The 25,988-nt window shown below is 43.0% G+C and overlaps 1 protein-coding gene across 7 annotated transcripts in view; it reads right to left on the bottom strand.

Annotated features, from left to right (window-relative positions):
* MCPH1 (microcephalin 1) overlaps positions 1–25,988 on the bottom strand; it is a 273,487-nt gene that overhangs the window by 224,323 nt on the left and 23,176 nt on the right. For all 7 annotated transcript variants that reach the window (XR_015249902.1, XM_086703096.1, XM_086703094.1 and 4 more), the window contains 3 exons: positions 11,050–11,137; positions 7,593–7,707; positions 1,850–1,993 (listed from right to left, as the gene is read on the bottom strand). Coding sequence is in view for 6 of the 7 variants with exons in the window: in XM_086703096.1 (XP_086559222.1) it covers positions 1,850–1,993; positions 7,593–7,707; positions 11,050–11,137 (347 nt within the window). In the remaining variant the exon portion in view is untranslated. The remainder of the gene's footprint in view (positions 1–1,849; positions 1,994–7,592; positions 7,708–11,049; positions 11,138–25,988) is intronic.

Here is a 25,988-nt window from a genome sequence, read left to right as displayed (position 1 = left end):
GAAATAAACCATAAAGGTAACAGGAAAAGACACACAACAATTTTAAAACCTTGTGGTGGGGGAGTTCTGAGCGTCAGGGGAATCCTGGATGCCCTAAGGAAAAAACGAACAGATTTGTCTACATTAAATGTAATGTTTCTACTTCATAAAAGTTGCTGCATGTTAAATGAGAAAACAAAAGATTTTGAGTATTTCAATCAACAATATATTTACCGAGTGCCTACTACGAATGCACACTGGGCTCCACGCTAGCCACGAGAAAATGTTGCAACATATGACGATTATTGTGCATGATATAAAAAAGACCCTTACAAATCAGAAAAACAGGCAACTGAACAAAAACATATAATTCACAAAGATAATGCAAAAGTTGTAATTACTGATAGAATCAATAACATGAAAATATGTTCCTCTCATAAAAGTGACCTCGAAAGCTAATTAAACAAAGAAATGCGGTTTTTCTATCCCAAACTGAAAAAGATACGGAATCACACCATTTTCCCAAACCTGGAGAAACTGGTTCATAAACAGCGGGCGACGGTAAAATGCCATTTTGAAAGGCAAAAATTTTAAATTCCATCTTTGTGAATTAATACTATTGAAATACACAGGACTACACAGATTTACTGAGAAGCAGGTCTACTGGCATACGGATTGTAACAGTGAACAGGAAATGGAAAGCCTTATGACCACAAATAGGAAAATGGTTAAACAAAACACAAGAACCATACCATGCAATTTAAGAAGAATAAAGACTTGCAGTACTATTTCTTTTTTTTTTTTTTTAATTTTTTTTTTCAACGTTTTTTATTTATTTTTGGGACAGAGAGAGACAGAGCATGAACGGGGGAGGGACAGAGAGAGAGGGAGACACAGAATCGGAAGCAGGCTCCAGGCTCCGAGCCATCAGCCCAGAGCCTGACGCGGGGCTGGAACTCACGGACCGCGAGATCGTGACCTGGCTGAAGTCGGACGCTTAACCGACTGCGCCACCCAGGCGCCCCTGCAGTACTATTTCTAATAAAGAAAAATTGGGAAAACCTCCACTAACAGACGATTCAGTATCCAAACTCTAAACTACTCCACAACATCTCAAAAAGAGAAAAGAAAAGAAAGGGAGAAGGAGGGTCCATACCTATTGATTTGGAAAAAACCTCCAAGCCACTTGTAAGGTTAAAAAAAAAAAAAAAAAAGGCTTAAAATAATAGGTATGCCAGATTCAATTTAGGTGAAGAAAGACTACAGGTCCACAGCACACAGAAAGATACAGAAGCCTGTGCACGTAGGCGTATGCCACACCAGAAACAATGTGGAAAAACACGCCAACTTAAAATGTGGGTTACCCGTGGGCGGAGGAGAATTTGATGGGAATCCAGATGGGTGTTCACTATGAGCCACATGCTGGTAAATGTTTTATGAAAATGTGCTCACACGTTATTTAACCGGAAATTTTAAAGATAGCCCAAATAAAGAAAAACATAAACTCATGCAGGAGATAATTAGTCTAAAGCAAATTCTCTCAAAAGAAGAGCCTGGTTTATTATTTAAAAAAAAAGAAAAAAAAATCCCAAAGATATTAAAAATCACAAAAGGGCTACAAAAAATAGATTCTCAACCTATACATCCAAAAAGTACACGCCCAATATATGCTTAAAATATATGCTTTAAAAATCTTAATGAAGCCTAAGATTTTCTGGAGGAAAATATTAACACAGTCCACCCTGAAAGAGGTAAAAATCTATTAGAATCAGGAAACAAGTGAAGTATCTAGGGAAGAAGGAAAAAACCTTCCCCCCCCACAGTTCACTCAGCAAGTGCTCTGCTCCCTTTATAAAGTGTGCACACTTACAGGTAGGTGACAGGTTCTCCCTTTTCTCCTTCATCTGCTGTAACCTCTTCTGCATGGTGTTGTGCTGGCCGCTGCACATTTTAATTGTGGGACTGTACACCAATGAGCCATTAGATTCAAATAAGAGAACAGGGACATCATTATCTGAAAATAAACAAAAATCCAATTTTAAGCTTTAAAAAAAAAAAAAGCCTTCTTACTGCAACCATCTGATTCGTTTCAAGGGAACACCCCACGGCCCATCCCCACGGTCCTCCTCCTCCCCTTCACCATCATCACCTACTACGGCCAATGCTCTGTCATCAGCCTACCACCTCCACAATCATCAACCCTGGCACTAAAACTGCTGACATCTGCTGAGAAACGCCCACCTGCCAGGGACTGTGCACTAAGCACTATCCGTGCACCATTTCATTCAACCTCTCCCCAAACCGTGCAGCAGGTATCAGAATTTAAAGATGAAGAAACCAAGAAACAAAGTTAATTTATTTGTATGTGCCCAGGCTCACACACCTAGTGAGAAGGGAAAGCCAGAACGCAATCTGGCTCCGAACTGTTGGTGAGGAGAGGCGGGGTACGTCACCCCAAATGTGCTGCTTTGGCAAAGGGGTTACCATGGGCAAAGTGTAGTCACATAACAGCAGGTGAAAAGAAAGGCACTCTGACACCCCCCAGCCCAGCTTCTTCCTCAAGACAGGAGATAAAACTCCCCTTTGAGAGGTGTACCCCCTGCACATTATCACCAGGGATGGGGAGCTGAGGCCAAGAGAATCCTGTAAAACAGACCTTGTTAAAATAACCCGTGTTCTCTTTTGGTCCTTCTTATATGTCACTCTTCCACGGCTGCCCCTCTCTGTTCAACGTCAGCATGAAAGTTCTACCACTGCGTTGGGCCTTCAATTCCTTTGAGAGCCCCCATGTCACAGAAAACGTACAAGCATGTACACTTTTCTCCTGTTAGTCTGTCTTCGGTAACAGATCCCCAGCTGAGAACCGAAGATGTGTGCGGGGTAAGTTCTCTCTTCCAGTAGTTTTCAGCCTGGGTTATAGAAACCACCACCACTCACCAAGCCTCCCTGACCTCCAACACACGTGCACACACACACACATGCACACACAAACACACGAACTCTGAGGTCAGGAGTCCTCAAGCCATGAAATGAGGGCTAAATTGTGTGTCAGTGCACAGGTGTGCCTTTTTCTGGAATCCGTACCTTGCTCAAAGAGAACTTTAGGGTTCTGACCACCTCCCCTCATCCACCAAACAAAAAAACCCACCAAAAATCATTCAGTATCTTCTCCTTTGTGACTCTTAAGCCTGAACAACTCTAACTACAATTTTGACAATATGCAGACATATGTCAGTTGTATCTTTAACACCTTTTATTTGCAGTATGTTGATTTTTATTAAGATATAAATTTGATTTTTTATCTATCAGTACTTTGCCCAACTCTTTTCAAATCCAGCATCACTGGTGTAGGAAGAAGCCCAAATGGCAAGAGGATGAAGGAGGCAGAGAGGTCTGGTACTGCCGTGAGGCTGGAGAGGAGACCGGATCAGAGGCCATGCTGTGCCGCAGGACATGTTAAAAACAGGGTTTCATCCGAAAGACGCTTCCTGACCATGACACTGTTGACGCTGAAGCCCTAGGTGGGGTGTCCCCCTGACTTCTGGTTTACACCCTTCTGACCCTAGTCAGGTGACAGATGGTAAGGACACAGTGCCTCACGGGGCCCAGTCAAGGAGCCGCATGAAGGGCTCATATGGGGTTGATGCAGGCTTAGAGGGAATCAAGCAATCACTCGGAAGCAGGAGTCAGGATCCTCGCAAAGAAGGGGCATCAGGCAGAAAGTGACATCAAGAACTACCGCGTGTTTCTGGCTGGAGCAGCACAGCAGACCGGACGGTCAGAGTGAGGCTGTAAAGGAGGGACCAGTACAGCACAAGAGAAAGACTTGACTCTCGGACAGGGGATGACTCAGCACGAGAATGAACGATACAGGCACGGTGTGTGGACAATTATCTGGCAGCACCATGCAGGCCAAATGTTCGTCAATTCTGCTGTGTTACTATGACAGATTCAAAGCAATGCTTGATAATTCTACATAAAAAATTTCAGAACACAGAGAATTTGTGACATGGCAACATACACTAAAACAAAAAACTAGAGAAATGAATGTTTCCTTTTTCTATGCTATACACTATATAGTTACCGAAATTGCTTACATGCATCAATGGCATGTTGGGACTGGCCAGAAACCCTAAATTTAGGTGGTGAAAAAGGCAAAAAAGAGAAATACAAAAAACACATATAGTACTTTAGAGTTTCATGAGGTCCTAAAGTATTTCTCTAAATCATTAAAAGAACACATGTAGGGGTGCCTGGGTAGCCCAGTTAGTTAAGTGTCCAACTCTTCTTGATTTCAGCTCAGGTCAGGATCTCATGGTTCCTGAGTTCGAGCCCTATGTTGAGCACTGACAGCCTCAGTGCTTGGGATTCTCTCTCTCTGCCCTCCCTCCTCTCTCTCTCTCTCTCAAAATAAATAAATGAACTTAAAAAAAAAAAAAGAATACATCTAACAACAACAACAAAAAAAACTTCAATTTTAAAAATGGGCAGAGGATCTAAACAAGACATTTTTCCAAAGAAGATATATAAATGGCCAACAGGCACATAAAAGAGACTCAACATCATTCAACACCAAGGAAATGCAAATCAAAATCACAGTGAGATTCCAACCACATATTAGAACAGCTATCATTAAACAGATAAGAAATAACAAGTGTTGGCGAGGACGTGCAGAAAAGGAACTCTTGTACACCCGTGACAGAAATGTAAATTGGTGCAGCCGTTGTGGAAAACTCTATGGAGGTTTCTCAAAAAACTAAAAACAGAACTTCCATATGATCCAGGATTCCACTTTTGGAAACCTACCTGAAGGAAACAAAAACACTAATGTGAAAATATATCTGCATGCCCATTTCACTGCAGCATTAATTACAAAGGCCAAACAAAGAAACAACCTAAATGTCCATCTATGGATTAAGGGAACCGTGGGTATGTGTACACACACACACAGGACTATTATTTGACCATTAAAAAAGAACAAAACCTTGCCATTGATGATAACATGGATAGGCCCTGAGGGCATTATGCTACGTGAAATAAGTCATTTAATGAAAAAGATAATACTATATGTTATCTCTTATATGTGTAATCTATAAACAAAATCAGAAAACAAAAACAGAAAAACCAACCTCATGGATACAGAAAACAGACTGGTGGCTGTCTGAGGCCCGGAGCCGGGGAGTGAGCAAAATGGGCGAAAGGGGTCGAAAAGCACAAATTCCCAGTTGTAAAACGAGCAAGGCATGGGGGTGTGATGCACATCAGGGGGGCTACAGTTAATACCGTACTGAAAGTAGCTGGGAAACTGGGTCTTGAAAGTTCTATCCTGAGGAAAAAAATGTTTTATAACTATGTATGGTGATAGATGTTAAGTGGACTTGTGATCATTTTACAATATACACATCGGATCACTATACTGTACATCACAAACCAGTATGTTATACCAATCAGACTTCAAAAAAACCCCAGAAATGATTCTATGACTAAATACATTAAGGACAAAATATCTCTATTTTTTGATTCCACAGAAGCAGCCTGTTGCTACCAGAAATGAAAAATGTAGGTAACTGATCTTCTACAGTGAATACAGAATATTAAAACCCTTGTGCAAGGTGCAACCATAAACAAAAGTGATTGTGCCGCTGTTCCAGTGCTGTAATGTTTTACAAGTAATTCAAGACAGGAATAGAGTATCTTGAAGGCAAGTAATGCCTACACAGAGAAAAAAGAAATACAAAAGCTATATAAACTACAAATGATGTCTACATAAAAGCATCAGGGAACCACTGAAGAGAGCAGGACCAGATGAGTCAAGATTCTGGAGAGGGGGAATGCTCAGAGGCCAGCTACTAAGCAGAGGATGCCTTCACCCCCAGGAGGATTTATCATTAAAGGGCCTGGGGCAAGAGGCTGAAGGTCTGGTCTTTGTGCACAAAGAGAGCAGTTGCCGAGAAATAAAAGTACAAGCAAAGAGAAGACAGAGCCAACAGTTTGTCAGTATCAACAAACTCAAGAGAAAACCGAAAGCTTCCCCACTGAACAGGGCAGAGTAGAAATGCAGTCCTTGCATGCATGTGATTTCACCCTGAAGAAAGTTGCCAAACTCTGAAGCTACAAGAGGCAGGATCCCAAAAGCGAAGCAGTGTGTGATGTAAAGTTCTCTGTGGTTTATTTTCTCTGGAAGCTGAGAGCCAGCCAGGGGAAGGGGTCCTAGTTACGACTGCAGGCTCTCAGTGGAAAGGTCTAGATGGCCACAGCCTGGTATCACTGTCATATCAGAAGTCTACCAAGCCTTACCAAAATCCGAGAAGTTCCTATTCAAATCAGTCCAGATAAAGCCTACTGGAAACTCGGTATCTAAGAAAGTAATATTGCCTAGAGTTTCAAACATACTTTATAACTAATGACTTGCCTTCAATTACAAAAGCCATCATTCCTACTGAGACAGGGCTAGATGACAAAAGGCAGGAGGAAAAAAACATACAAAACAACAGAGCAGAGGCATTCAAGATCTTGCAGATAAGAAGAAAAAATGTGAGTGATTTAATCAGAATAGCAGAATCTATTACAAAAAGGGAAACCCTAGAACTGCAAAATAAAATAACCAAAATTATGAACTCAAAAGATGAGTTTTATAGCAGATTACACGAAGCAGAACGTATTAGTGAACTGTAAAGAAAAGGTCAATAGACAATATAGAAACTGATACACAGAGGGGAAAAAACAATTCAAGCACCTCTGTGAACTCCAAGTAGGATATTTAAAAAGAAAACTGGCCCATGAACATAAAATTCAAACTGTTGAAGGCAAAAAAGCAAACAAAGTGCAGAGTTAAAAGGAAATAACTTTAAAAAAACAAAAATATAACTGTGGGCTAATTTGCAAATAGGTATCATGAAAACTCAAAGACAACAGAAATATGTTTCTTCTTTTTTTTCCAGCTTTACTGAGGAATAATTGACAAATAAAAATTATATATATTTAAGGTGAAATTAAAAAAAAAAGAATTGAGGCACCTGGGTGGCTCAGTAGGTTAAGCATGCGACTTCAGCTCAGGTCATAATCTCACGGGTCCATGGGTTCAAGCCCCGCATCAGGCTCTGGGCTGACAGCTCAGAGCCTGGAGCCTGCTTTAGATTCTGTGTGTCTCTCTCTGCTCTCCCCTCACTCTCACTCTGTCTCTCTCTCTCTCTCAAAAAATAAACATTAAAAAAAATTAAAAGAAAAAAAAAGAACGTATCATCTAACATTTGCCTATTTTGAGTAACAAAACAAAAACACCAAGTATGAGGTAAAACTACAAAGTTAGATATAAAATAACAAAGAAATAAACAGGAACTTATTAGAATAGGGCTTCTTAGTCAAAATCTGTTCTTCCATAATGATTCCTGAAAATAAAAAGTTCTATCAATTTGGTGAGCAACCCCAAGACTGCGTGGCTGATTAGCTCAAATCCACGGCCCCACAAGCAGCCACAGTCAAGCTTCCGCAGGCTGGACCTACGGAGTCCCCCCTTACCAGTGTCCACCCTGGATGCCACTGGTCATCAGACAAATGAAACCAGACGTCCACCAGAACAAGTGCCCAGGACCACGCTGTCTGTCTGGACTCACCCAGAGTTGTTTTTTGCCTCTGGAGCTCTGTAGCCATTTTCTGAAATTTCTTCTGAAGTCTTTTATCATGTTCTGGCGTTTTAGGAATAAAATCTTTGGGCTGCATACACTTACGCTGTGCAAAAAGGACATAAAAATGAATACTTTATTGCAACCCTTTCATGTGCATTTGGTATCTTTTATAACACTGCAAATAAAACCATCTTAAAGAGGTACTTCTTGCACTGCATGTGAAATAGCAACAGTCATTTCTTTCTGTGCATCTGTAAAAATATCAGAATTTTAAGAATAAATACAAGGCTGTGCTCTAAGTAGCTCTGTTTTCTCAGGCATTTTCTCCTGACATGCTCCCAGCATTCTTAGTTTCCATGAAAGTTCTTTTTTTTTTTTTTTAAATTTTTTTTTTTTCAACGTTTATTTATTTTTGGGACAGAGAGAGACAGAGCATGAACGGGGGAGGGGCAGAGAGAGAGGGAGACACAGAATCGGAAACAGGCTCCAGGCTCTGAGCCATCAGCCCAGAGCCTGACGCGGGGCTCGAACTCACGGACCGTGAGATCGTGACCTGGCTGAAGTCGGACGCTTAACCGACTGCGCCACCCAGGCGCCCCTCCATGAAAGTTCTTAAAGGAAATTAGTCTTTTCTTTATTTTGGTTACTCTGTTATGTCTCCCCCTCCCCCCACCAAAATTATGACATAGTAACAAAATACAAAAGCAATTTTTTAACTACCAGAAAAAAGAACCATTATTTAATCTTGCCCTATTGTCTTTAAATCACAGTAATTCTATTCAGCCAGTGAAACCCAAAAGCTCTAAACACACACAGAAGGTGTGACGCACAGGATGAAGCCCAAGGCTTGTAACCAAAAAGTCTTGGGTGAATTTTCTCACACCTACATTCGTGTTCTTGACCGAGCATCCTGCTCTCATTCATTATTTAACAAAAATGTTGTCTCAGGCACTGGTCTTGAAACAGAAAAAGATTCTTGCTATCAGGAGCTTATGCTTTATTAATGAATGACAGAAAATAAACCACAATTAATAAGTAAAATAAATTATATGTGTGAAAATAAACATAATTAGTAAGTAAAATAAATTGTATGTGTGTCGGGAGGGTTAATTCCAGCAGACCTGGAACTGGCCTCAACTGTTTTCCCCGAAGTACACGCACAGCATGCAATGTACTGATGAACAATGTTGCTTTGTAACCGAGAGTCCAAAGCATCTGGGGGCATTTGTATTCTCAAGGCCTGTCCACTGCTTATCACCAGCGGGAGGGCTCCGCTGTTGGGGGAGGTAATACACTCACAACAAGGGTACATGACCACAAACCGTAAGAGGCTCCCCCCACCCGCCTCCCTGTCACCGAGTGCTCCACAGACTCCCCAGCACGGTCACGTAGAGTCCTGCGGATCTTCACGGGCAACTGAACCTTACAAAATGGCCACCATGACTACAGTGCGTCAGCAAGGGGAAAGCACTACAGACCAAAGGAGCACAGTAGGCGACTGGGGCGCCAGGCAGTCGGCAGAGGCGAGAACTGCCACAGCACACAGGACAGTCGGAGGGGGTCTCACGGAGAAAGGAACACGGGTACAAAGCCCCACCGAAGTCAGAAAAATGGTCACATCATGGAGTTTGGGGGGAGCAGCTTCCAGACAGAGGGAACAGAAAACGTAACGGCTCTAAATCACAAACATGCTTGGGATATGTGCGCAACAGCAGGGAAGAGGGTCAGGCTGGCAGCAGAGTGAGGGAGGGGCAAGCCGAGACCCTCCTCCAAAAGCCCAAGAGACTACGGTCTGCAGTCACGTTCACTCTGCAGTTGCACTTAGAAGAGGGAAAGGGAATGTTTTCAGGCACAAGCAAACAAAGCGTATAAGCTGTCGTGACTTAGGACTCATATTAGGAAAAATGACAAAGATTAGTAATATCCAGGTGTGGTCACTGTGTAAAGAGGGGTGACTGTTCGCATCAGAGAGCGTGCACATTTCAACCCAGTAATTTCATCTCTAGATTCTACACCTGGAGCAATTAACTCAAACATGTCACATACACAATGTGCTGACTGAAAACCCACAATGATTTAAGGGTGCATGAATCCAACAAAGGCACATTTATGCCATAGAGTACAATAGGGACAAGTGAAGACGGCCTACATATGCTGTCATGAAATAGTCAAAAACACACTGTTAAGTGAAGAAGAAAACAGCAATCTCCCAAACAATATGTGTAACATTGGAGAACCTCAATCATACAAAACACGCGCGCGCATGCACGCATGTGTGCGTGTGCGTACTGGCTTCATCTGTGTACATTCAGTGTTTTACAATGAAAATACACTCGTATGATTAATGTGTTTTAAAAACATGTACTTTATTTTTAAAACAGCAAACACAGAGGGGCATCTCGGTGGCTAAGTAGGTTAAGTGCCCGACTTCAGCTCAGGTCATGATCTCAGGGTTTGTGAGTTTGAGCCCTGTGTCAGGCTCTGTGCTAACAGCTTGGAGCCTGGAGCCTGGAGCCTGCTTTGGACTCTGTCTCTCTCTCTCTCTTTCTCTCTGCCCGTTCCCCCCCCCTTCAAAAATAAATAAAAACATTTAAAAAAATTAAACCAAAAAACCACAGCAGACACAGCTATTGCTAAGTGTATCACAGAGAGTCAAGAGCCTTGCACACTCTATTTCACCTATACCTGAATGAGATCTGGGCGGACAGAGACTGAAGTTAAGTGCACCCCGTCAGTGCACTACAAATCCTGGCTGGCCTGACATAAATGGAATGGAGATAGAGGATTTAGTATTTACAGAAAATCTGAGGCACCCACGGGAACGTCTTCTCTAATCTACAGGAAACGTATGGTTCTAGTCTGTCTAATTCACTTTGGAGAAAGTCTGCAAATCTCTTCTCCAACGGGCATTCTCAAGCGCAAAGGGACTCTTAAGTTTCATAGTAAACCAGCTTACCCTCAAATAAAGAAATCACAAAGTTTTCAAATAATAAAAGAGTGAAAATGCTGCAGTTCAAATATGGATTAGACCTCAAAGTGTCTTTATGTCTGCAGAGATTTTCAATAAACAACTTACTTACTAAATAACTTGGATATTTCTGCTTCAGACTTTTGAGATTTTCCAGCTAAACAGCAGAACAAAGGTATTTTGCTGCCGACATAACAAACTGAATTCTGAAGTAGTTCCCAGAGCACCTGGATGTTTGCTGGTCTCTTGCAACTTTTAGCTTTCTGTTGGGCAAACACATCTCCTTCCACTTCTCACAAATTTAAAGGATAAATGATTTCTGTAACTTTCTTAAAAAGGCTACATGAAAAGAACAATACCAGCAGCAGCAATACTTAAGACAACTCTTGAATACATTCTAAAAAGTTTCATTTTCTAGGAATAGAAGAACGAATAAATTCATAGTTGCCACTGTCCATATTGAAATCACATACTTACTTTTTTTTTAATTAGGCTTGGTAAGTGTTCCCTGGTGTTAGCTGCAGGGAAGAGTGATTCATCAATATGTACTCCAGCTGTCCTGCATCTGTATAATTAAATTGATACAGCATAATGAGCATTTGTTTCTGTTAAATTCACATAGCATTAAATCTGCACATATGTCAGTTACCAATTTAAGAAATGCACAGGCCATTTTAATAGACGTGGCTTTTAAAGTAAGTACATCTAGGGGTGCCTGGGTGGCTCAGTTAGTTAGGCGTCTGACTTCAGCTCTGGTCATGATCTCACAGCTTGTGAGTTCAAGCCCCGTGTTGGGCTTGTGCTGACAGCTCGGAGCCTGGAGCCTGCTTCAGATTCTGTGTCTCCCTCTCTCTCTGCCCCTTTCCCACTCATGATTGATCTCTCTCTCTCTCTCTCTCTCTCTCTAAAAAATAAACATTAAAAAATAAATTAAGTACATTTATAAACAAATACAAAGGGCAATATAAATTCAACTTGTCAAAGTATTCTCTACACAGTGTTTAGAGTGTTAGAGTAGAAGCAGGCAGCGGGTAAAGGAAGCACAATTTTTCCGCGATAACTTTAGTAACATCCTTCAAAATGATCAGTGCACGGCACACACACAATTTAAGCACATGTTACTAAAGGAATAACATGAGAGTAAACAGGACAAAAAATGAGTAATGTAGAGATAGAAGGTTCCTAAAGAAACGAGGCTGGCAAGTTTACCTTGGCCCCAAAACTGGGTTCTCTGTCTTGTGTGTTTCACCCGGAGAGCAGGGTGGGCCGATGACAGCTACTCCGGGCTGTGCCCCACCCCCCAGACCTGTCTGCCCCACAACCTGCGATTCCGTTGTTCTCGCTCTGCAGCCCTTCACCTCCCTCCCTGTCTTGGGAATCCTCAGACCATTACCTACTTCTAAGCATTCAGGTGCTCAAATCTAAACAATTACAATAATTTTCTAAATGATCTCCTTACATATACTTTCTACTCTTCCCATTCATTTATATTATTAATACTGAAAGATGAAGCATATAACATTTTGTTCATCTCCCCACAACCCAATCAAAAGCCTTTGATCACTCCTATGTTAACAGAATAATTTCACCTGTTGTTTCAGTCTTTTTAAAAGTACGGCCCCTAAACCCAACTCTGACCCTATTTCATTACATTGTCACTGTTCAACATCTGTATGCAAATGACAGATGAAAATATAATTAAAATACAATGCAAAAAAAAAAGAATAGGGCAAATATATCCATATTCATATAGAAAGCTCTCTAAAATAGATTAAGAACAAAAACACAACTTCAGCAGGGACATATGGGACTGTATACTGTATATAATATGGTAAAGTATTTCTCATCGTAAGCAGTCTGGAAGATTACGCACCACACTGACAAGAGTATTTATCACTAGACTTAAGGAATCTCAAAGGGTGGTCAGAAGACCTCTAGGGTCCCCAAGACACTTCTGAGGGCATGTGAGGTCAAAACTACTTTTAGCACAAGACCTCATTTGCCTTTTTCACTTCTCACTAGCACACGACGGGGTTAAAGCCAAATGCCACCTGTGATCCCGATACAGTAAACGCAGAGGCAGATTTGGAATGCAACTGTCTTTTTATTAAGCCAGGCACGAAAGAAGTTTGCAAAAAGTGCACAACACAGAATGCAGCACAAAAACAGTACTCTGAGCACAACAACAGAGCAGAAGCCAGAGGGAGCACCTATGATGCTGTGATACACAGCAGTCAGAAGCTTTAGGTGGGAGGCGACCCCCAGACGGGCGGGTAATTCTGATGAAGAAGTGCATTGGGGAGGACACAGATCTTCCGTCGGGAAGGACAGCACAGGCAGAAGAAGTGTGACAAAGTGAACAGCAGTGTGAAAATTCTGGGAAAACACACACCACTGGGTGTGACTGCAGTGACGATGCCAGTGACAAGGAGTTCACACAGGTCACCCCAATGGCCTCATTTGCTAAGCTCCTGAGCTCGGACGGCCCTCGTCCTGTGGCCCCAGGGTGCTAGAGAGGTGGGGGACTCTGACAGGCCACTCTGCAGGGTGAGTTCCAGGACGGGGACTTTGAGGGTAAGGAGACCAGTCAGGGACTATGGGGGTAGGAGACACTACTGGTTTCACCAAAGATGTGGGACCAGGTGCAGATCTGAATGGGCAATATTTAGGAATAAAAATGGGATGTTCTTGAGCTCTTGTTAAAACTGATGGACTGAGCACATACATTTTTCTCTCCTGCTCCCAAAACCTCCGTCAAACAAGGGTAAAGGAAAACAAAACGACACAGACCAACAGAAACAAAGAGTAGATGAGAGACATCTGGGCAACTGAAAAGCCAATACAGAGAAGGAAAGCCGAGTGTAGAAGCTGAACGAGGAAGCTTGTGAAACCACAAGGGACTGGACTCCTCTCCTCATACCTCAAGGACTCGGAGGCGGGGGCAGGTCTGACATGCCCACAGTCAGGGCCACCAAAGCAGGTGACAGGTTCAGTTTTCAGATGACCTGGACCAGAGACGCACTGGACTCAAGGACACCAGGCTGAGCTCAGGTTAAGGACCAAATTTCACACAAAAGGAAATGTGTTTGTGTACACTTTCAGATTCAGCTAAAAACACCTTTCACAGCTGTAATTATATAAAGTAAAACTGTTAATTCATCAACTGCTGACTTTACGGAATCAGGAGAGGAGAAGCAGTGTGTGTGTGTGCGCACATGCGTGCGTGCAGAGGGTGGGTGCGTGTACGTGGAGTGGGGTCCCCCAGAAGGTGGCCACGGGGAAAGCTGTATTTGCACTTCCACACTAGAAAGTCTAGACAGTGTCAAAAGCCAGACGTCACAGCAGCAGTGGAGACACAGTAGCTGGGAACTTGGAGGCCCGGCAGAGCTGTGGCAAGACGCACACGCGGAGGGGCGCTACCCCGGGGCACAGGAACTGGGGGAGGGGTAAAAAGGGACCAGTGTGTCACCACAAGCCTTGCAATAATAGCTGGCTTTTCTCTTTCCTGTGTGTGAGGGGCTCCCTCTCCATAACAGGATGGGAACAGGAAACTAGGCGTTCTGATTCAAACGGATCCGGCTGGCACAACAGGGGAAAAAATGGCACCTCAAGCAAGACAGAAATGAAGCGAGGAAGTAGTGAAGAGATGACGACATGGTCAGCTCCGCACCGTTTTAAACTCAGGTGCTGTGCTTCACCCGCGAGAACTTCCCCAGGACGGACGTGTGACACTTAGAGGGCATAATGAGTAAAGACTGAGATTGCGTAAAATTCGAACCCCTTTCTGCGGTCCTGCAGGATCACATCCCTGTCCTGAGCTCCCTCTCCTCATAGATCCCAACCACTGACGCTCTGAGACCCTCAAACACACCGGCATTATTCCGCCTCAGGCCGCGACCTTCTGTTCCTCAGAAAGCTGGTCCCCCAAGTCTCCAAGCATCTAGCTCCTCTGCGCCTTCTCCGCCTCGGCTCAAAGGTCCACCAACTCCAGCCGCTAAGTAGGGTGACCAACTGCAAAAGGGCTCTGCTGCGAAGCCCCTCGAGGAGCCTTCCGAGGACGCACCACACCTTGCGCTTACAAAACCTGTTTCTTTCATGGAGAGAGTGACTATGCCTGTCTAGTGACAACATACCCCCATGCCTGGCATAGACTGAGTACTCAAAAGATACCTTCTGAAGGAGTAAATGTCATCACTATAGAAAGAAACACTGTTGTGAAACACTTTTGACCTCCTTATCTTACACCACACATACACACATGCACACTGTAGATCACAGAAATATAAAGGCCAAAACTACAAGCTCCTAGAAGAAAATGGGAGAAAAAAATTCATGATTTTGAAGTAAGCAAAGACATTCAGAGGGAATATCAAAAACACAAAGCATAAAAGAAAATAAAAAAACACACTTCAACAAAGTAAAATGCTGATGTGCTCTGAAAGACACATGCAAAAAAATAAAGAATAAGTCAGACTGAGATCATGTATTTACAGTATGTGTATCTGACAAAAAAAAATTGTTATGAACAATGTACAAAAATTGCCTGCAACTCATTATTAAGAAGACAGAAACCCAGTTTTTAAAAACAGGCAATCATTTTTAATTTAAACCAAATAGTCACTAAGCATGTGTTCTTACAATCAATTGGTACTAGTCATGAGGAAAATACATGCTAAAACCATAGGGGATCCTCAAATGTATGGTTAACTGATTTTTGACAAGAATGCCAACATTAAGTCAATGGGAAAGAATCCTCTTTTCAACAAATAGTGCTGGGACAAGATACCTAACAAAAAAGGATGAAATCAGACCCCTACCTCACACCACACACAGAAACCAGCTCAAAATGGATCCAAGGCCTAAATGTCAGAGCTAAAACTATAAAATTCTCAGAAGAAAATATTTAAGACTAAATCTTCCTGATCTTGGATTTGGCAAGTTTCTTAAATGACATCAAAAGCACAAGAAACAAAAAAGTAGAACTCAGAAAAATTAGAACCTTTTGCTTCAAAGGAAACTGTAAAGGACATATAAAAACAGCCAACAGAATGGGAGAAAATACTTACAAATCATAACAATATGAATATATGTGATATATCCATACAATGGAACACTGTTTTTTTAATAAGAAGTCAGATTCTGATACATGCTACAACATGGATAAATCCTGAAAACCTTATGTTAACAGAAAGCAGCCAGGCACAAAGACCATATATTGTATGACTCCATTTACATGACATGTTCAGAAGATGCAACACCGTGGACACAGAAGGTAGATTAGGAGTTGCCCTGGTTTGGGGGATACAGAGGGTGGTGTAAAGGTACAAGGCTGCATTCTAAGGTAATGAGAATGTTTTAAATTGATGGTGCTGGCTGAAAAACTCTGTGAATATATTTAAGAATGCTCAATTGCACCAGGCTGGCTCAGTTGGTAGAGCATGTGACTCTAGATCTCAAGGTCATGAGTTCGAGCTCCATGCTGGGTCTATGTAGAGTTTACTTAAAAAACAAAAACAAAACCTGAATTGTACACTTTTGATGGGTGAGTTCTATCTCAAAAAACTGCTACAAAAAATAAACACATGAGACACCACTACATATCCACTCGAATGGCTAAATTTAAAGACTGATAAATTCCAAGTGTTGGTAAAAATGTGGAGCCAATGGAGTATTCATGCACTGCTGGTAGAAATGTAAAATGATACAAGCACCTTGGAAAACAGTTTGGGTAATGGCCCGAGAGTGATGAAAATACATAAAGACAAGGACACAAACATGATTATTCATAGCAACTTTACTTACAATAACCAAAAACAGAAAACTACCCAAATGTCCCTTAAAAGTGAATAACCAAACTATGGTATATCCACACAATAGAAAACTATTCAGCTATAAAAAAAAAAAATCAAAATATTGATGGACACGGCAACAAGGATAAACTTTAAACACATCGTGTTGAACAAAAGCAGCCAGGTGGAAAATAACACATACTGGAAGGTTTCCTTTACAGGAGACCCTGGAACAAGCAAAGTTGGCGTAGGTGCCAGGAACCGGGTATGTGGTTGCCGTGCGGTGCAACAGCGTAAAGGGCACAAGGGGGCCTGGGGAGGGGAAGGTGGTGGCAAAAGGACACAGGGAAACTTCCAAGGGTGATGAAAGTGTTCACCATATGTTGACTGTGGTCGTGAGGCTAACATGGGTGCATTCATTTGTCAAAACTCAGTGAAATGGATACTTCAAATGGGTACACTTCATTTTATGTAAACTACACGTTTATAAGGTTGACTTTTTAAAAAGCAAATTAACACCCGTAGAAAGGCTGTAGAAAGCCTACGGTGAACGGGGCAGAATAATGGGTGTCATAAAGATTGAGGAACAGGCATCAAGGACAAAGAGAAGAACGATTTCTTAGGAATGCCTCTTTCTTTTTTAAAAACGTCCTTTCGTAACTATTTTTACCCTGAGCAGGGCTTCCCGGCTTCTTCTTACTCAAGTGAAAGGTCACCTATTTCCCACTGTTATAAGCAACAAAACAGCCTAAGGGGGTGGTCAGGAGGCATCCTGACGGAAGACCTGTACGAGAAGAATCAGGGTAACTGCCTCATCACATACATGAGACTTACGTTATAATCGACGTCGGCAAGCTCAGCCAGCTTCCAAGAACCTCTCACCATTCCTGGTGCACAAGTACCGGCCTATCATTTTCTCCCATTGTACAACTGAGGGGGCTGAGGCTCATCGAAGATCTTTTGCCCAAGTTTACAGAACTAGGAAGTATCCTCTACTAGTGAGTAGTTTGGGGAAAGGCTTGACTCAACTGGGTAAAATGTGTGCCTGACCCAGGGGGTGTAGCTGTAGAAGGTATGTTCTGTCCTTACTGGGAGTAAGTGTCTCGACAATTTATCCATCATGCAAGGTGGAAAGCTGCAGAGATACATGTCCTGCGTCTACCTAGGTTTATATATGACCTTTCACAACAAAGAAACAGGTGGCCCATAATCCTGGTGATGTCATTCTATGCGTGCAAACAACTTGTGTGTTCACGTGCTTAGTAGAATACTGAAGCCACTACATTAAAACCCGTGTTTATCAGGCACTCAATCAAAATCTACTGAATAAACAAAAAGCTCTCTGGTTGGATACGCTTCTCTTCAGAAGTGTAACATGACACTATGCCCCCACCTAGTGGTCAAGCAGAAAAGTGTCTCAAGAGACGCCCCTAAAAGCAGAACCCACCTTTTTGATCTTTGTTTTCTACTTGCTGCTACCTCAGAGCCAACAGGGAACAAAGCAGCCGGTGTCGTCCTTCCTGTCCGGGAAGCCCTGCCTGGGCGCCACCGCAACGAATGCCTTCCCCTCGAGGGCTCAGGAATGGCGGCACTTCCCTGCAAGCCAGCCTGGGATGCCCCTCCTGCCCCACCCTCAGCACAAACCCTCTACCGCAGCTGGGTCAACTCCAGGGCTTATGCCACACCCACACTCGTTCCGCAGTATCTCCTAAATCCAGTCAGCAGAGGCCTGTTGGTCCACTACCTAGGACCCAGGACCGTGGGCACCGAGGGGGGATAACAACAAATGGCAGCTGTGTGAAGGCTCCAGCCTCCAGCACCCAATCCCAGGAGAGTTCAAGCCATGAACCCCACCCTCTCCCCCAGGACACAGGGCAGAGCACCAGGGGACCAGCGACAGGAGGGGACAGCACCTGTTAAGTGGGGGGTGAGAGCAAGCGCCTATCGTGCCGGCAGGTCAGGTTTACAGGTCACAGGAGGACACCAGGACCCAGCAGCCAGCACGAATCCAGGGCTGGATCCGCACTCCCCGCCAGCCCCGCCTGTGCCTCTCAGAACACCACCCTCTCCTTGGCAAGCGTTCGGAGTATGGGAACAGGACCATCAGGAAAGGAGAGAAGTTTGATAAGCGCGTGCGAGGGAAGGGTGTGTGAAGGACACAGGAGCACCTGAGAACGGAGCACACGGGCCCCCCCAGAAGCGACTGGTCTGTTGCTGCTAATCACTGAGTGGCTCACCATCCCTCCCTCTTCCTCCCACCCCAACACACACACACACACACACACACACACACACACACACACCCTCCCTCCACAAGCCTAAGGCACCAAGGCCCAGCCCACCTGGCCTGTTCCCTAACCACATTGTTATATTCCCCCCTGTTCAGCAATCTTAAAATGAGAGGGTGTGTGTGCCGGGTGTGTGTATTGGGGGGGCAGGGGGGGGTTGTGAAGACTTTTCAAACAGTACCCAGACAGGGAGTAAATCTCCTGATCACCACCTTCCATTAGGTACTTCTTCTAAAAACGCACCTGAGACTGGGGACTCCTGTACAACCCCCCCTCACCCACTCAGTCCGACCCAAGCTGACCCCCAGCTGAGCCCCTGAGGCTCCTCCACCAGAAGTCCCGGCCCAACCACAGGGCCTTTGGAATCGCCGACAAAAGGCTGACCGACTCCATCCTGAATCTTATCAGGTTACATGGAGGGGAATACAAACCCCTGGGAGATAAAAACAGACCCAATTTACTTTTTTATTTTTTTTAACGTTTTATTTACTTTTGAGACAGGGAGAGAGAGCATGAACAGGAGAGGGTCAGAGAGAGGGAGACACAGAATCTGAAACAGGCTCCAGGCTCTGAGCGGTCAGCACAGAGCCCGACGCAGGGCTCGAACTCACGGACCACGAGATCATGACCTGAGCCGAAGTCGGCCGCTTAATCGACTGAGCCACGCAGGTGCCCCAAAACAGACCCAATTTATATTACTGGTTTGAACAGCCTCCTTAATAGTTTATCAAATCCTAGTACATAACGCTTTGGTCTACCATAAATATTTCTGGCAAGACTAAAATAAAACTTTAAACCCACAGTAGCCTGGCTGGTGTTAAAGTTCAGACACACAGTTGACCCCTGAACAACTGATCACCCCCACCATGCAGTCAAAAATCCACAGATAACTTCTGACTCTCCAAAACTTAACTACTAAAAGCCGCTGTTGACCAAAGGCTTACCAATAACAAAAAGAGTCAATAACACACATTTTGTACATTATAGGTATTATATACTGTATTCTTTTGATAAAGAACACTAGAGAAAAGAAAATTTAAGAAAATCCTAAGAAAATACTTACAATATTGTGCTGTATTAGGAAAAAAACCACACATAAGCGGACCTGTACAGCTTACACCCATGCTGTTCAAGGGCCAGCTGTACTAGACAACTGGGGAGGGATGCTCTCCCCTTTCATCTCCCAACTATGTCAGATGCTGCACAGACCCAGAGGGGAGACCCATGACAACAAACAAAGACAACGTCTGAGACTGAAATGGCATTTTCCCCAGACATTTTAAATTGCAAACCCGCTTGGCAACTTCAATGCCCATTCACACTACGTGTCAAGAGCAGACAGGAAAAGCACCCTTGAGAAGCAGATGCTATTCAGATTCATTCACTGCAGAAAAACTATCCCACTCTGTTGCTTACCTAAGAAGCCCAGATCCACGGTGCCTTCACAACTTCTTCGAAAGCCAGGGCAATGGAAAAGTATCTGACCTTCTGTGGGAGAAGAATCCCCCTGTTTCAATGGTGAAACAGAACAAGACAACTGGAAGGACCTCCCTCAGGTGGAGTGAGGAAGTAGTATGTGAGCATGGTTTCACCGGGCACAGAACAAGACCCCAGGCACAGCAGGACTGATACAGTCCAAGACGCGGACACAGGGGCGCTGGGGTGGCTCAGTTGGTGGAGCATCTGACTCCCTGATCTCGGCTCAGGTCGTGATCTCACAGTTCCTGAGTTTGAGCCCCGCGTCAGGCTCTGAGCTGACAGCAAGGAGACTGCTTGGTTGGGATTCTCTCTCTCAAAATAAATAAATATAAACTTTAAAAAAAAGGAGAGAGAGAGGAAAGGAAGAAAGACACAAACTGAACTGTAAAGCAGTATTTTGGACTCAAAATTTCTTTCATTCTTAGAAAATTGAAGGACCTCATAAAGCTTTTTATGTGATTTACACTCGTGGATGTTTATTAAAACAGAACTGAGTTCTTAAAATACATACTTGCTAATTCATTTAAAAACAACAACAATAAAACTCAATACATGTTAACACAAATAGCAGCTTTTATGAAAAGTATTTTCCAAAACAGAAAAAAAATTAGGGAGAAAAGTGGCATGGCTGTACATTTTTGCAAATGTCAATGAAAGGCTGGATTTTCACACGTTTCAGCACTCCACACACTGTGTAAGCCACATGGCCCCACAATACTGTGCTCGCCTGAGAAAATGAAAGAGAAAAAGCCAAATAACGTCTTATCAATATTGTAAAATTTTCAACCCTGCTGACCCCGTACAGGGTGTGGGGACCCCAGAAGTCCCTGGGCCATGATGTGAGAACAGCTACTCTAAACCTACAAGAAACCCATTATTCTGGTATCATTTACTAAGTGATTCATGAATATTATTAGGTCTATCTTCTCAGTAAACCTATGCTGTCTGAGATAGGAAAAATGTCTTTTACTTTGGTAACAGTAGATAATTTGGATGTGGCTTTTCTTTTTGTTTTTAATATTAAGAGAGGAGAGAGAGGAGAGAGAGAGAGTTAGAGAGAGAGAGAGAGAGAGAATGCAAGGAACAGAGAGGGAAAGAGAGAATCCCAAGCAGGATCCACACCATCAGCACAGAGCCCGACATCGGGGCTCAAACTCACGAACTGTGAGATCATGACATGAGTGGAGACCAAAAGTCGACACTTAACGGACTCAGCCACCCAAGTGCCCTGTTTTGCTTTGTTTTTAGTCAACACAGGAAGACTGAAAGTTTGCTACAAACAGAAAAACCTAATAGGCAGGTTTTTAAAAATACCTCTCTTACTAACACCCAGCTTTTCATCACAGGAATAGGCTTAAGAAACTAAAAGTTTCAGGGTAATTTTGAACTCTGAGAGCTGTTCCCACCACTCTAGCAATCCCTCCACATGTGCCCTCAGTGTAAGAGTAGGGAAGAAATCTGCCCTTCCTGCCTTCCCTCCCACCTGACAATTCTGTCCTTGAGCCACACAGGTGGGGCAAGGTTTGTGTGGATGGATGGGGAGCACTTATGCATTGGAGGGCTTCCCAGAGCCCCTCATGTGGGGCATGGCCCAGCATGGGGTGCTGGAGCTCAAGTGGGGGGAGGAAGACATCCACATGCGGGGGAGGGGGCAAGGCACAGTGAGGGGTGTCAAAATTTAAACAGATGTAGTAGAGGGTTCCCACGCGTGGGGGCGACTTGGGGTAAAGGGACATCTGTGCAGAGAAGAGGCCCAGTGCAAAGGGGGATCCAAGCCTGAGCAGAGGAGGGGATCTGTGCAGGGAAGGCACAGCCCTAGAGAAGAGACTAGTCATCTACACATCTGATTAACTGCTCTGTTAGGATAACAGGAATCCTCTTTCCCCCAGTCTGGAGAGCGAGCCACAAACACTGGGGAGAAGAAAATGAGGACTGGAATGAACCCCCTGGTTTGGAACTGATGTTGCAGGTACCAGTGGGAACGGAGTTCGAAACACATGGGTGAACATACACACGTGTCACTAACTCTGTCCCCAAGAGGGCACGGGAGCAGCAATACCAGATGGCACCAGATTATGGGTTCAAAATGTCATTTCCACTGAAAGGAACCAGGGATCCCTAAAGAGAAAGCTGAATCCAGAGCTGGGAAAGAGATAGTATAGGCAGATCTTGGATTAAATTGTTGTGCCCAAAAGAGGTGTTTACAGGATGATGGGTAAAATAACATAGAAGTCAAGTTGGACAGGCTACCCTGGCCAATCAAAGACAAATGAAATCTTAAAAGGTTTAAACAATGATAGTAATGGATTACAACCCCATGAATAAAGTGTGGACACACACACACACACACACACACAGTGTGACGAGGGACAGTTACGTAGTTGAAGCACCTCCCCTTAAAAGCCACACTAAATGCAAGGAGGGGGTGCACGTTGACTCGCAGTGCAGAGGCCTGGCAGGCACCAAAGTGAACACCACCAGCACCGCCAACACACTGAGAGGGTGCACTAAGAAGAACCCATCATCACTTCTAGGGTATTCCCGCAGAAGACGCAGCACTCAGAGAACCTCATCAGGAAACATCAGGTAATCCCAGACTGAGACACCACACATCACTACTTACAATCTTTGCAATATCAAAAGCATGACAGCCAAAGAAAGACCGAGGAAGAGCTCGAGCGAGGAAGAGGACGAGGAGACATGTTGACTAGATGCAGGGAGCTGGGAGCCGTCTGTTGTAAAGTGCACAACTTCAACAGCTGGTGAGACCAGGATGGACTCAGAATCCAATGGTGGGGAGTGTTTTAGTGTTAACTTTCTCAAGTGAATGGCAGAGTTGGGGTCATGCAAGAAAATATGTTAGTGTGTAGGACACACTAAATGCAGGGGCATCTGGGCAATGACCTACTCTCAAGCAGGCAAAAACAAATGCCTACAAACTGCATTTCCAACTTATCTGTTAGATCAACTTTCCTCAACAGAACTGAGAGGTGACAGCCAAGTTGACCTTTATGGCTTTTGCCTTTATTTCTTCTTTCTTCACTAAAAGTGTCTAGTATCCAAAGGAACTATCAGAATTTTATCTGAGGCCGTTACACAGTTGCCTGCTCTTAGAAAAAAATACGCCCAGAAACAGCCCAACAAAATGGGATTCTAGTGACACCTAGTGACCTTGTGTATTCAATGTTCACATTTTCAGTGGAAACCATGAGCAACAGTCTAGATAGACAGCAAAAGAAGAATAAACATGACATTTAAATACAGGTCAGTTTCACTGTTACCTCTAAGTTCTGGTGAACAAAGGTCAAGTTCACTAAAAATCAAGGAAATTCAAATGAAATGAATTTTATTTTTTCACCAACGAAGTAGAAAACATTAAAAAGACTGATAACTCACAGTTTGAGTAACAGTTATGGGAAACAAGTGTTGTTTTACACTGCTAGAAAGAAGAGAATTTAGCACATTCTTTCTGGAAAGTATGACAGCATTTATTATACATTTATACAGGCACTCTGAACTCAAAAGCCCACCTGTGGAATTTAAACCTACAGAAAAACATAAACATCTGTAAGTGATGTACACAAAGACATTGAGTGTTGTATTATTTCTGGATTGGAAAGAAAAAGAAATGGAAAACTTCAAACTCACTAAGAGGAGATCGATTACATAAATCACTTCCTATCTCTTATAGAAGACTGTATATGTTTTTAAGAAATGAGATCTATTGCTAAGTACAAACACGGAAAACTGTTCTCTGATATAATGTTAACTAAAAAAGTTTATGTGCATTCCGTTAAAAAAAAAACAAAACCTACATATTTCCATGGACACACATATAAACATGAACATGTAAGTGTTTATGTATGCATTTTCAGTAGGTTTAGTAAAATGTCTCAAAGTACATACTCTAAATTCTCAGTGGTAGGTCTCCCCACAACTGAGGGGAGAGAAGATAAGGCAAGAGGTGGATTAGGTGGGGACTTTTCACTTTAAAACTACATACCCATTTAAGGGGAGCCTGGGTGACTTGGTTGAGCGTCCACCTCTTGACTTCAGCTCTGGTCATGATCTCTCAGTTCATGAGTTCGAGCCGTGTGTCAGGCTCTGTGCACAGCACAGAGCCTGCTCGGGGTTCTCTCTCTTTCCCCCTCCCCCGCTGGCACAGTCTCCCTCTCAACATAAATAAATTTTTAAAAAAAATAAAGAAATAAAAACATACACCCATTTTAATATAAATACGTTTAATTTAAAAGAAAATTTATTTTCAAGAGAGCATGAGGAAATACAAAAATGAGTAATTCTATATAATAACTAAAATCTAATTTTTTAATATTATTATCTATTTGTTTTTCAATGTTTATTTTTGAGAGAGCACAAGCAGGGGAGGGGAAGAGAAAGGGTGGCAGAGGATGTGAAGCCGGCTCTGTGGTGACAGCAGTAAGCCTGATATAGGGCTTCAACTGTGAGATCACGACCTAAACTGAAATCAAGAGTCAGACACTCAACCAAGACACCCAGGTGCCCCAATTTTTTATTTATTTAAATTCAAGTTAGTTAACATACAGTGTAGTACTGGTTTCAGGAGCAGAACACAGTGATTCATCACTTATATATAACATCCTGTGCTCATCCCAACAACTGCCCTCTGTAATGCCCATCATCTATCTAGCCCGTTCCCTGCCCATGTTCCCCTCCAGCAACCCTCAGTTTGTTCTCTATATTTAAGAGTCTCTTATGGTTTGCTTCCTTCTTTGTTTTTATATTATTTTTCCTTATTTTCCTCTATGTTCATCTGTTCTGTTTCTTAAATTCCACATATGAGTGAAATCATATATTTATCTTTCTCAGACTAATTTCACTTAGCATAATACACTCTAGATCCAACCACATTGTTGCAAATGGCAAGATTTCACTCTTTTTGATCACTGAGTAGTAGTCCATTATATATATATACCACATCTACTTTATCCATTCATCAGTCCATGGACATTTGGACTCTTTCCATAATTTGGCTATTGTCAATAGCACTGCTATGAACATCGGGGTGCATGTGCCCCTTTGAATCAGCATCACTGTATCCTCTGGATAAATACCTAGTAGTTCAATTACTGGGTTTTAGGAGAATTCTATTTGATTTTTTAGGCACTTCCTTACTGTTTTCCAGAGTGGACCAGTTTGCATTCCCACCAACAGGGCAGAAGGGTTCCCCTTTCTCCACATCCTTGCCAACAACTGCTGTTGCCTGAGTTGCTAATTTTGACCTTTTGGACAAGTATGAGGTGGTATCTCATTGTAGTTTTGACTGTATTTCCCTGATGAGTGATGTTGAGCATCTTTTTGTGTGTCTGTTAGCCATGGATGTCTTCTCTGGAAAAGTGGCTATTCTTTCATGTCTTTTGCCCGGTTCTTCAATGGACTATTTGTTTTTTGGGTGTTGAGTTTGGTAAGTTCTTTATAGATTTTGAATACTAACCCTTTATTCAATATGTCACTTGGAAGTATCTTCTCCTGTTCACTGCCTTTTAGTTTTGTTGATTGTTTCCTTTGCTGTACAGAAGCTCTTCATCTTGATGAGGTCCCAATAGTTCATTTTTGTTTCCCTTGCTTCCTGAGACATGTCTAGTAAGAAACTTCTGTGGCTGAGGTCAAAGAGGTTGTTGCCTATTTTCTCCTCTAGGACTTTGATGGTTTCCGGTCTCACATTAGGTCTTTTAACCATTTTGAATTTATTTTTGTCTATGGTGTAACAAAGTGGTCCTGTTTCATTCTTCTGCATGTTGTTGTCCAGTCTTCCCAGCACCATTTACTGAAGAGACTTTTTTCCATTGGATACTTTCCTGCTTTGTCGAAGATTACTTGG

Source organism: Puma concolor, chromosome B1 (assembly GCF_028749965.1).
Source record: "Puma concolor isolate L17-30 chromosome B1, mPumCon1.1.hap2, whole genome shotgun sequence".
NCBI lineage: Eukaryota > Metazoa > Chordata > Mammalia > Carnivora > Felidae > Puma > Puma concolor.
This window is presented reverse-complemented; position numbering and strand designations above follow the sequence as displayed.